This window comes from Mchenga conophoros, linkage group LG8 (assembly GCF_057382185.1).
Source record: "Mchenga conophoros isolate Kocher_MC1m ecotype Shallow Benthic linkage group LG8, M_conophoros_male_GT1.1, whole genome shotgun sequence".
Classification (NCBI taxonomy): Eukaryota; Metazoa; Chordata; class Actinopteri; order Cichliformes; family Cichlidae; genus Mchenga; species Mchenga conophoros.
Window position 1 is genome coordinate 11,018,711 of NC_140533.1, and position 12,206 is coordinate 11,030,916.

The 12,206-nt window shown below is 39.8% G+C and overlaps 1 protein-coding gene across 2 annotated transcripts in view; it reads left to right on the top strand.

Annotated features, from left to right (window-relative positions):
* The window catches only part of baiap2l1a (BAR/IMD domain containing adaptor protein 2 like 1a), a 29,913-nt gene continuing 17,707 nt past the window's right edge, over positions 1-12,206 (top strand). The window contains exons 1-4 of one of the 2 annotated variants that reach the window (XM_085284017.1): positions 1-393; positions 1,570-1,645; positions 1,838-1,924; positions 11,148-11,209. In XM_085284017.1, the coding sequence (XP_085140143.1) occupies positions 343-393; positions 1,570-1,645; positions 1,838-1,924; positions 11,148-11,209 (276 nt within the window). In that variant the 5' untranslated portion in view covers positions 1-342. The remainder of the gene's footprint in view (positions 394-1,569; positions 1,646-1,837; positions 1,925-11,147; positions 11,210-12,206) is intronic. The other variant, XM_085284018.1, reaches the window with a different exon arrangement.

Here is a 12,206-nt window from a genome sequence, read left to right on the forward strand (position 1 = left end):
GTGACGTCACCCTCCTCCACCACCACCACCCTTCCGCGCTGCCCCCCTCCCCCCCTCTTCGCCCCTAAAGGCACGGGGAAGTCTCTCGGTGTCCCAGTCAGTTCGTCCGCCGCCGGCTGCACGAGCGTTTCAGCTTGCTCGCGTGCAGTGTACAGACACGGAGCAGGATTCGCTGTGGGATTTATTACTCGGACCGAGACAACTCCTGGATTACCAAGTGTCTTTTTGTTCTCCGCTTTGTTGTTATTTTTTTAAATATAATATTTATATTGTGTGTATATATATTTTTATTTTTTTTATTTCATTTTTTTTAATTCTGAGATTAAGAAACAACCTGCCGTGATGGCTCGGGATCCGGAGCATGTGAGCAAGCTCACTGAAAGTACTTTTAAGGTGAGTGATGCATTCAACATTTAAGGAAATACCTGTTGTTGTTTTTTTGGGAGGGGTCGCTTTTTTAATGTAGTTCACTTCAGGTGTAATCAGAAATTTATAGTTCAGCGAGTCTGCTTTGTTGCTTTTCAACAGTGGCTGTAAACCACAGTTAAAGTACCATAAAATAATGAAGTGTTTCCCTTACCCTTTGTTACCTCTTGTTTCAAGGACCTGTTTTGTGAGGGGGTGGGAAAAAGAGAAACTGATCGAGCAACTGAAACTTTCTGTTGTTTACCAGGGGAAAAGAAAATTCAACAATGCCACTGCCACAGCAGGGACACTCCCTGTTATTAAATAATTTCGTAAATCACAGTGAACCACAGAAGTGTTAAAGCTTCTCACAGCTCAATCAATCTGCTGTGGCTTTATCAGAACATCTGAAATCACTGGAGCAATAATTTGAGTGTAATCTTGATTGGTTGTTCCTGGCTAATCTAATCAACATTATACTTCTACCTCTCAATGGTGATAAGCAGTGAGCCTTCACTGTCTATGACCTGAAGTAGAAATAGACAACAGTTTAGAGTAAAAGTTTAAGTACGACAGTTAGGTTGAATTTCGGTGCATTTTGAAGTGCCCTCTCTGGTTTGGGGAGCAGGGAAAAAGAGACTGAACTAGTCCTACCTGTAGTTTACAGTAGTTTACTGTTTTTCCTCTCAGCTGCCCCCCACTCATGTAAAGCCATACCTGCCCCCCTTCATTGTTCTATTGAGAGTGTGCCAGGGGAATAGAGGCAGGGGGTGAGCAGTGCTTGATTATTGGGAGATTACAATAGAGGGAGGGGGAGATGGGTGGTTTGGTGAGAGTGATGAAGTTGGTGCTGCAAATAGCTGGGACTTTGTGTGGGACTTCGCTCTTTCGAGGGAGTTGCATGACATACGTGAGGGGTCAAGTTAAAGATTGAAAGTTTTATTGTTCTCACATGGAGATATTTATAGAGCAACTGCACAAACACTTGCTCTTGTTTTCATGGATTTCTCTTCTCCACCCACTCCCACAAAAATAGCCTTATGAGGGTTTTATTGTTAATGACGAGACCTTTCAAAAAGGGGAAAACAAGTCTTAAAGTTAAAGTTGTTTGTTTGCTTTTTCTTGCTTTTATTCACAATAATAAGACTCTGCTCTTTACCCCAGAATGTAATGGAGCAGTTCAACCCAGGCCTGAGGAACCTGGTCAACCTTGGAAAGAGCTATGAGAAATCAGTCACAGGTAAACACAGTTTTCACCCTCATGAGGGACAAAAGGGCATAAACCCGTAATGGTCCGTAACCGCTACAATGAATTTTGGTGTACCTCAGCTGTTTTTACACTGGCAGCACTTTTAAATGGTCGAAGCAGAGCTATAAATGATCCTGGAAATCGTCTGGAGCTTAACAGTGTCTTGTCTGTCTGCCCGCACAGCAATGGCTCTTGCTGGAAAGGCTTATTTTGATGCAGTGTCAAAGATCGGAGAAACTGCTATCGTGTCTCCAGTCTCCAGAGAGCTCGGTGAGTATTATGCAAGTCTACTTTAAATCTACCTGCAATGTGGGAGCTCTCGAGAGGGTCTGTCTGATATCCATGCTAGAAATGTCTCTGCTGTGAGATCGAAGCTTTTAAAAGAATGTGACTCTAAACTTCCTCTTATGTTTAAATACAATTAAAGGAATAGTTGGAGATCGTGGAATAATTCTTTTATTAAAATTAATTTTAAGTTGATCTCTCTACATGAAAGTAAGAATATAGCCAGAAGCCATTAGCTTATTATAGACCTTGAAAACTAAACTAAACCAACAAAATCCACTTTGCTACCCCAAAGAACAATTCACAAATATTCTGTGTTACTAATGTGCAAAAACACCAATTTGTATCTTTACAGCAGGGTTATGTGCCTCGTTGTTGTCAACAATTAGTTTGTGAAAGACCATTTTGAAGCCTCAGTTTGAGTATTTTTACAGTCACCATGAAAGACCTTGAAAGTGTGTACTCATACAGTAGAAACTAGCCGGAAAATGTCTGTTTAACAGATTATAATACCTGTACCCTGAATCATACCTTGTTCAGTTGTCCCTGTTAGGGTATTCATGTAAGTCGAGGAAGTTGAACACATTTTACATGGATCCCACTTTAATCTTAAGTGTTCTGGTAGTTTAACTGCACATTTAATCCCAGAGAGGACTTGATATATGCTAAAGAAGTGCGCGTCTCAGTTTTTCTACATGATACATACTATATAGGAGTAAATTGTAAGAAATAAATGAAATAAATTACAAAACATTTTCTGGTAGCTCGTTGCCCAGATTGTGCTGTAATTAACAACAATTACTGTTAATGCGTTAATTCACAAAAAATGTCCTTTTTTATTTATGCATTTTACTGTGAAGACATTGTAAAACATAAGGCCCAGGGCTGATTCTGGCCGCTGCTCAAAATGATAATTTTTCAAAATAAGCATTGTGCTCTATTAAATAAGACTTAAAATTAGTAACTGAGACCTTAAACACATTAGTAAAGTGCGTAGTCATGTCATAAATCAAGTGCAAAGTAACTTCATTTTCTCATAAATCTATATACAAGCAAAGTTCTTTTTACCAACCAGACAAGTCGCCCCCTGGTGGCTAGAATGTAGGTTTAAAGTACTGTAGCAATGGATTGACTTTGCAGACTTGAAGTTTAACACTTGTGCTTTGATTAATATCAGTGTGACAGATTTATTTTTGTTAGCTTGGGAAAGGGCAAGCTAACAAGTATAGGCTTCCTGTTTTCCTCTTGATTACTCTATTTGTACTAGCTGTGCAAAAAAACCCCACAAACCCTACACCTGTACAAGTTGACAACATTTGATAAGAAACCACTTTGTTCCCAAACATTTTACATATATTTTCCACATGGTTGAAGTTTCTCTTGAAATGATGCTAAACTCTCTCACATCCTGCCAGTATTACGTGAGCTGGACACATATCAAAATGCTCTTTCCTGCAGTTTCAGCGTAATAGTGACACGTTCTGCTTGCATCACCCAATATGCAAGTTAAATATACAAGCATCTGAAAATAACAACGCTTCAACCCTGGAGGTGAGGTACTTAGACAGGACATAATAATGAATTTCTGCTATCTCTCACTCCAACTGAAGCACTTTCTCTTTTCAGCCTCCTCTGAGTCATCTCCAATTATTCTATTAGTGCTGAAATTTGGAGCCGACCCGCTTTGTTCGGGGGTGTGGGGGGGGGGGGGGGGTCATATTGCAATTCATTAAGTTGCTTTTTGTATTCTGCTGCATCACTCTGTAACGCTGGGCTTTGCAGTTCGGCCTTTTTATGAATCAGAGTGATGTGACAGGAAATCAGAGCAGGGTAGTTAAAAGATGATGCTCTGTCAGTGTGTTGTTGGGGTTTTTTTTGTTGTTGTTTTTTGTAAAGGACTATTGTGATGACAGTGGTTGTCCCCTGTGTTGTGATTTCTTCGCTGTTATTTCTGAACAAGTTTTCTTATTTTAAATCAAATCTGCTTTCCTTTAAGCCTTTATTAAGCTTTGATAAGATTTTAGACTAAAAATCAAAGAATTTTTAGAAGAAAATAAAAATTTCAGTGAAGGAAAAAAGCAGTCGTGGTAAAACACAGAGATGAAGAATGCGTTTTAATGCTGAAGTAGACTCCCAGACAAGATTCTCAGACTTTTCTTGCTCAGTTTCTTTTTCTGAATTTTGAGGATAAAACTCATAAAATAAAAAATCAGAAAAAAGCATAGACTGAAAAAGAATAGTGCAGCCCGTCTAGCTACAAAGTGGCAACGCACACAATGGAAATTTGTATTTTGACATTCTGACGAGGGCTGAAATGTTTTAATGTAATCGGAGACGTCTCATACTGCGCTGTTATGAAATGCTGCCCATGTTTGTTAAGGCGCTCTTGTCAGCGAACAATAGCAGTTTTCATTTCTTCATTTAACAATATGTTGGTGTTACGTAGCATTGTCTGAGCATACCAGAACCGCTGAAGTGAAACGGCTTTACGAGCACTAAATTCTACTTTCTTTCTTTTTTGTTCTCTTTCCTGTTGTGGAAAGTCACAGATGGGAGGACTCTGCGCTTTCTAGTCAAATCTAGCCTTATTGAAACAGACCCCTTCTGGTTAACAAATGCTCAAGAATAGAGTTTGTGCTACATGGTTTGTGTATTCTTCCTTTAGGTGCATTCGTCTGTATGTACTCCCATCACGTTATGTGACTTCAGTCATAAAAAAAATCAATTCGACTTTGAATAAGAATGAATGCAGAAATGGCAGGTGAAGTGTTGAACTCCAGGCTCCGTGGCCGTTCCTTCACCGCCTGGCGTAGACGACATGGTGGTGTGAATTCTCTCACCCACTGCAGCACGTAGAGTTGCAAACGTGCTGAACAAACAGACAGACAGGCAGATAGACAGAGGAGACCGTCTACCCACCGCTGATCCTCATCCTCATCCCCCTATCCCTCCATCTGCCTCTCCAAACGGTCTGAAAAAGACGATGCGAGTGTTTAATCTTTATTTACTCTAAGCAGCACGACTCTTCAGAATGAGGCACCTGATAGATTACTCTGCACTTCTCTGCTGCAGACACCTGTAAAGATCTTTTCTCTGTAGTCATAGATTGTGTTGTTTTTTTTTCTCTTCCTCCCTCAGTGAATGGCACAAAGCTTGTGCGTCACAGAGGTTAGCAGGTATTTGCTGAAAGCTACCCGAGGCTTTTACTTGGGTGCTGCTCAATTTCTCAGATTCTTGCTGTGACGGATGTGAAAGTAATAAGAAAAGATTTTTTTTTTTCTTTTTGAAGAAACACTAAGTGCTCAGATGAGTGAAAACCTTTAACCTGTGTCACTCTTCTAGCACTCCTTTAATTTCATTTAGTGGATTCATAAAAGGCAGCACTGTGGGGAATTCACTTTATCAGTAAGTTCCTTGGATAATGAGCTTTTCAGCCATGCACTCTTTTTGTCCCACATCTCCTTCCATCTGTGATCATTCAGTGCACTGCTGCTACTAACTACTGCTGTCTGTCTCTGCATAGCTGGTTTGCAGACTTCTATAGCTGTCGCCTGCTTTTGCTAGTCCTAAATTACATTTCAGCAGGTCATTACAAAAAGATTTCTTTTGATTGATGAATGTCATATCCAGTGGGTTTACATTTTGAAATTGCCTATGCATGAGCAAACGGCCGGACTCCACAGGGAGCTATTCCACTTTGAAAAGCGGCAGGTATCGAAAGGCTGAAAATGTTACAGGCGAATGAATAGCACGAACCGCACCCTTTCCACCTTTTCTCTGCACTGTTTGTCAAGCCTTAGTTCATTTAAAAAAATAAATAAATATTGACGTAAACTGTCTGCAATAGAAAAATGGTTATGTCAGCCAGAATGATTTTTCTTTCACTTTAGAGAGTGAGAATTCAGAGCTGGGAGTCTGAGTGTGTCCTGCTGATAGCTTTTGTAGCAGGTTTCTGCTTTTGAGAGGCACCATTTCTTCTGGAGGCTGGTTAATGTTATGGTGAATAAGACTTTCTGGCACTTCAAATATCTTTTTTTGTAGCTGTTTCAGAGGATGGCTTTAATCTTTAGACAAGCCTATGTAGTCAGTGTGCAATTAAGCGGTTTATTTTTACTAACAAGCAGAAATGATTCAGAAAAGTCAAAAATGTATCTTGTTTGGAAGAAATCCTGCCCCTCAAAAAAGAAAAAGAAAACGCGTTGCAAACTTAGGCCTACAATATTCTGCAGTGTTGAACTTTAATGAGCAAAAATGTGTTTCTCCTTATCAAATGTATTTTTATGATGCACGTTTTAGCTGGAGTGATGGTTCAGCTTCTTTAAGTGTCTCAGAAAGGTATGCTGGTGAGTCAGCGTGCACTTTACCATGACCCTGGAACCTGATCAGCTTAAAAGGAGCAGTCATTTTAAGTCATTAGTAATACCTGTGTCTTTCCTTTGGTGACATACCAACATTTTTTTTTTCTCCTGTGGAGAATCATCTGTGATGGCGTTTCTTTTTTGCCTGGCTTTTTCAGGTCAGCTGTGTTTTAAAAGCGCTGTTCTCAAAACAGTGGTGCTGTGATACATTATTTACGCCCATTTTGAAAAATCAAAATCATTGCCATCATGATTGTGAAGTAATAACAGAAAATTATAGAAGTTGAGGTAAAACAAAAGTTTAATATTTCTTGAGAAAATGTGTTTGTTTCGTTCTGGGGGTTTAGCAAAACGATTGATGTCCTCTTTTAATTCAAATGCTATAACTTGGAGGAAATGGTTGGGTATAGCATGACTAAATTTGTTGTGACCACGTGCAATGAACTTGCAATCTCATTGCAAATGGCTGATGAGTTGTGATAATTAGCATAGACTGACTGAGATTGGAGCGTCCTGTCTGTCTGTGTTTAAAAAATTAGACAGCACTTACTTGCAAACCTTTACCAGTCTGTGAGCGACTGCAGACAGTCCAAGTCAGACTGCAATTGTGTGGAGACAGGTTGCTTCATCCCAGGTAACCTGTGGAATCGCCTTGCCTTCAAAAGTGGTCCCCCAGAGGCTCTCTGGCAATTTAGCTGACACAGGTACTAGCTGTTTGTCCCCAAGTGTAGAAATGTCCAGTTCAATCAGTGGATTTTTTTTTTTTTTTTCCCAATTTCTTCTTCTTCTTCCCTGGAGACAAGGAGGTTGCTGTCCTATTTTTATTCTAGTGTGACTGCGCCATTAATTTACAATACAGCAGCCGGAGATCGTTAACTTATTTAGTTTAAAGACTGTAAATGAGAACATTGCTAACACTGTCAAGAGGTTAAAAAAAATCTACCAGCCTACACCTCAAAATCACATTTGGACTACTTTTACATAACATTTTATTTGTGTTATCTTTCTTACTCTCATACAGAGATTGGCTAAGATGAGAAATTGAGGCTGAAAGTTCTTTACGTTTATTTGCAGACATGGTATATATCCTACTGTCTAACCATGGGCGTGATTGAACTAATGAATCATCCAAATTAAAGTCTTAAAACCTAATATCACAGTGTATGAGAAACTAAACAGCTGACATTGTGCTTGATATGAAACTTCAATTGTGTATACTGTACATATGATGATTGTTTTTATGTAACAACCTCAACTAACCTCATCTAACCTTTAGAAGTCCTTTGAAGCTGGTGTTTAATTTAATCTATTAGGAAAATTGAGACTCATTGTGCTCGGGGTATTATTGGCTCTGGTATTAATAAATGATATTCTGTACTCTATGTGACGGCAAGTCATTGCTCTTTGTCAAGTCAACTTACACTGATATTTATTGTCCACAGACCAAGTAGATATTTATTCACTGTAACTACTCAAACCATTAAACAACATTCAACCAAAAAATGTTACTGTGGGTGATTGTTATTGAATAGAAACTTACAATCAACACCCAAAATTGCCTTATGTAAATGATGATGATGACTGAAAGATTCAATCCATAATGCACTAAGCAGATAAGCACCTTCATACGTGTGAACTTTGAAGAATTTTAGGGGAATCAGACTACGAAATATTTTAAGTACACAGGAGGAAGCAGTCAAACTCAGAACTGTTCCTGCTACTTGAGATCTCAGTGTGTGTTAAAGGAAAGGAAGAGATCTGGTCAGAAAGTGTGTGTGTGTGTGTGTGTGTATAATCATCTAGAAATCAGGCTTCCATTAAAGAAATCTCTCACAAGTCGGCTGGAGAATATTTGTTTGATTTTATGCCGGAGGTTTTTTTTTTTTTTTTTTTTTTTTTTTTTGGAGGTGGGGTTGACAAAACTGCCTCACTTTAAGTGCCATTTGTTTAGTCATTCTGAAGCTTTTGATCTCTTAAAAAAAACAAACAAAGGATATTATAGTAATCAGTAAATGTTTGCCAAGCTATCATATCTGTATTTTCCTGAGAAGAAAAAATGTAAGCACATTTTCTATAATTTATTTTATTTGTAATGCAACTATTTGCTTTCTATTGATTACTTACTACTTTAAAAAATGTCTTCTTTGTTTCTGGCAAACCTTCAGCTGGCAGTGCCTAAAGAATCTACCTTGGTGGATTATGCCAACACCCAGCCGGCAGTGTGAAGGGAAATCACGTGAAACACTAGACGTACTTCATTTAATGTAGTCTACAGTTGCACTTTGTTCATGTAGTCATCTGGATGGATGAACTGCATATTGCGGTTCTCATTATCATCCTCGTTATCATTGATTACAGTGACATCATTATGTTGATATTAAGGGAGTAGCTCCTCCATGGCAACCCCCAAACACAATCCTTGTCCCACCTTCATTGCGATGTTTATAACTTGGATCCTGATTCACACAGGAGGCGGCCATGATTCACTGCAGACACTGCATGCTTGCTGGAACAAGCCCAGTGATGTGTCTCAGTGATTGCGAGACGATGGCCGATGACTGGGGACACTTCCTGAGCTAGTTGATTGCTGTGTACACTCGTTGAATGGGTGAAACATTAGTTTGATCAAACTTTCAAACAAAGAGAGTCTATGCTAGAAAAGTCAGTGCCGCTGTTTGCCATGCCAACATCACCTCATGTTCCTTATCTAACTCCACATAGGCGGGATTTTTTTTATTTTTTGCTTTTTTGTTGGCACAGGCCATATCCGTCTCATAAAAGTCACCTGTCGACAGTGTCTAAGGCCTTGTCTACTCTGCCATGTATCAGCAGTTATTCAATAGTGCCAGTTGTGTGGAAACATGGTGCTGTTTGAAGTTTAACATAATCTCAAAGAAATGTCTCTTTAGGGGTTCATTTCAGCCTTTGCTTTGTTTTACAGCGCAGTTGGGTTATAGTTTTTCTTGCTTTGTTTAAGCTTCAGATCCTCCAAACAACATGTGTTTGATTAAAATCCAAAGGTCATTTAATGGCGTCGTAAGACACCTTATCTGTAATATACAGGCTAGAGTAAATTCTACATGGACTCAGCGGGTGTTGAATGAGGGGTTCGGCATTAATAATAGTGAATCACAGGTGTGAATCATGTGTGCTTTTTCCACAAGGATCTTTTCTCAAACTTGTATTAACCTGCAAAAAAAAAAAAAAAAAAATGAACGTGGAGTTGTTCATTTGAAAAATTTGAGGGGAAGTTACACTGATATTCAGACACAGATATTCAGATTAACTGAAAAGCCCCGTTTTCTGTTAAAATTATGTAGTCAAAGACTTTTTTTTTTTTCTTTACCTGCACTTAAAAAAAATGAAAAAATTACAGACGTCATACATTGTGCTGTTTTTCTTAACTGATTCAGCCGTCAGTTGTTCATGTGATAGGCTCATGCACCCTCTGATGACTTTCTGTAGCATTTATCCTCACTGAGGCAGGCTTTCACACCTTGTTCACCCCAAAGGTGAAACTTGCAGGTGTACAATGGCCTCTTTGAACCCCGCCGCCTCCCCCTCCTGGCCTTTCTCAGCCTCCCCCTTCCACCCCATGTGGTCTGTTGTTGAGGCTGTGCAAACAGCTCAACATCCAGTGGCCACCCCCCACCAACCCCCGGGTCGAAACACAAAGGCAGCATTTACCAGTACGTTCTGGTGACCTTCAGAGGGCAATGTTGTTGTAGCTGGATGCTGCCTGCTGGACACAGACGTACACTTATGTATCGTTACGTTTGTTTGCTCTGAGCTGGGGAGGGGGTGTCATATAAAGAGGAATGTCAGGTGTTGGATCGAATGTATATGAGTAGGTGTTCAAAGGTGGAGTGTGCTGAACAGGGTGACTTATAGAGATTTTTTTTGCTTTCACCTAAAAATGACAAAGTGAAACTGATGCTTGTGCTTTGTACACTTTCTTCACAAGGTGTTGAAATCCATGTAGGTCATTCACTTTTGCCCTTTTCCCTCATTGACTATCACATGTTCAGAAATGAGGTAGAGGGTGGGGGGTGAGGTGTGCTGTGCATGTTTTGCCGGTTTCACCAGAGCATTTTGCCCTGTAATAAACCTCGACTCTAGATTTCACCCAATTGTGATAGAGGTAGCAGTATAAACTGCTTAGCTATGATTGTCCCCTTCTGTTTACAGTATTGAGTCACTCCCATTGTTTCATGTCATATGCTGCTCGGTCTGTGCTTTAGCCTGTCTGTGAATGGAGACTGTTCTGTAATCGACTGCACAATACCAGAATGTTTCATAGGAGATTACTTATTGACAGCTGTTCAAATATTGAAACACGAGAGGTCATCTGTAAAATATGGACTGTAACAAATGTATGACAGGCTCGATGGATTTATACACAAAGTTTCTGAAAAAGTAATAACTGTTGATATTATGTTTTCGGATCTGTGCCTGCTGGTATCCAATGCTGTCTCCTACCCCTCATAAAGAAACAGGTTAAGATTCATGGTATTTAATATTTGAGGATTTGCTGCGCAAATTTTGATTAAATGATCGGCTATCTTCTTGTGTCTCTATAGTAAATGAAGTTAGAACCAGCAGTAAAAAATAAAAACAAGGTACTTTTTTGTGGGTGTAGAGCAAAATAATTCTGTCAAAGGGTGTTCTAACAATAAATCTCTGCCAGCAACTTTAAAGCTCAGTAAACCTTTTGTTAGTAAATCATTTTTAGAAATATGTACAAACCTTGTTTGGGACCAAGGATTGCATGTGGAACCCCACATGATACACAAATCAATGATTAGCTGTAATTACTGAAATACTAAATCTTCTCCTGAATTTTTCCTCAGGTGTGGTTCTGATGGAGATTGCAGAAGCCCAGAAGAAGGTCCATAATGACCTGGAAGATAACGTAAGTACCTTTTTAAAGAAGAAGTCATATTTTTATAATTACTGTCAAGTCTCTCACATAGCATTTTTAAAATATGAGTATCAAAGACGGAGTCACAAAGTAAGGAAGTATTGCAGGGCAAAAACACAATATGTGCTGGCCTTATCCTGAGCAAGCTATTAATTACATTAATTACTAGCTAGAAGTATTTATGGTCACAAATGCTTATCTCTAAATGTTAGTGAACAAATGCAGAACTTTTTTTTTTTCCCCTCTGTACTCTCGCTATCACAAGCCTCTACAAACTTTTGAGTTTAAAATCGTTGTAAGCAAAAGTGTCAGAACTGCCGACAAAGTAGAAAAGCCACATGATTATTTTCCGGACCTGACGCCTTAGGGCAGGGGTGTCGAGCTCCAGGCCTCGAGGGCCGGTGTCCTGCAGGTTTTTGATATCACCCTGGATCAACACACCTGAATCAAATGATTAGTTCATTACCAGGCCTCTGGAGAACTTAAAGACATGTTGAGGAGGTAATTTAGCCTTTTAAATCAGCTGTGTTGGATCAAGGACACATCTAAAACCTGCAGGACACCGACCCTCGAGGCCTGAGAAGATGCAGCAGCAGATCTCAGAGAATGACTCGGCCTCTGTGTGGAAAGGTTTTAGGAATATCACCAACTACAAGCCTAAAACCCCCCACTCCACTGATGACTTGCTCTTGGCCAACACCCTCAACGACTTCTACTGCCGTTTTGACGAGCCATCAGACAACTTTCACACCTTCAACGGCCCCAACAATAGAGACACTTTGGACACTAATTCCCCCACCTCTCCCCCCTCCATAGAGCCATCACCACCTTCAAACACGTCACCTACAACACCCCCCTCCTCACCCCACACAAAAGAGGATTTCACACCACCTCCTCCCACCACAACTCTTCATATTCATGAAGTAGGTGTGAGGAAGCAGTTTAAGTCTGAATGCTCGAAAAGCTCCCGGCCCAGACGGTGTGTCTC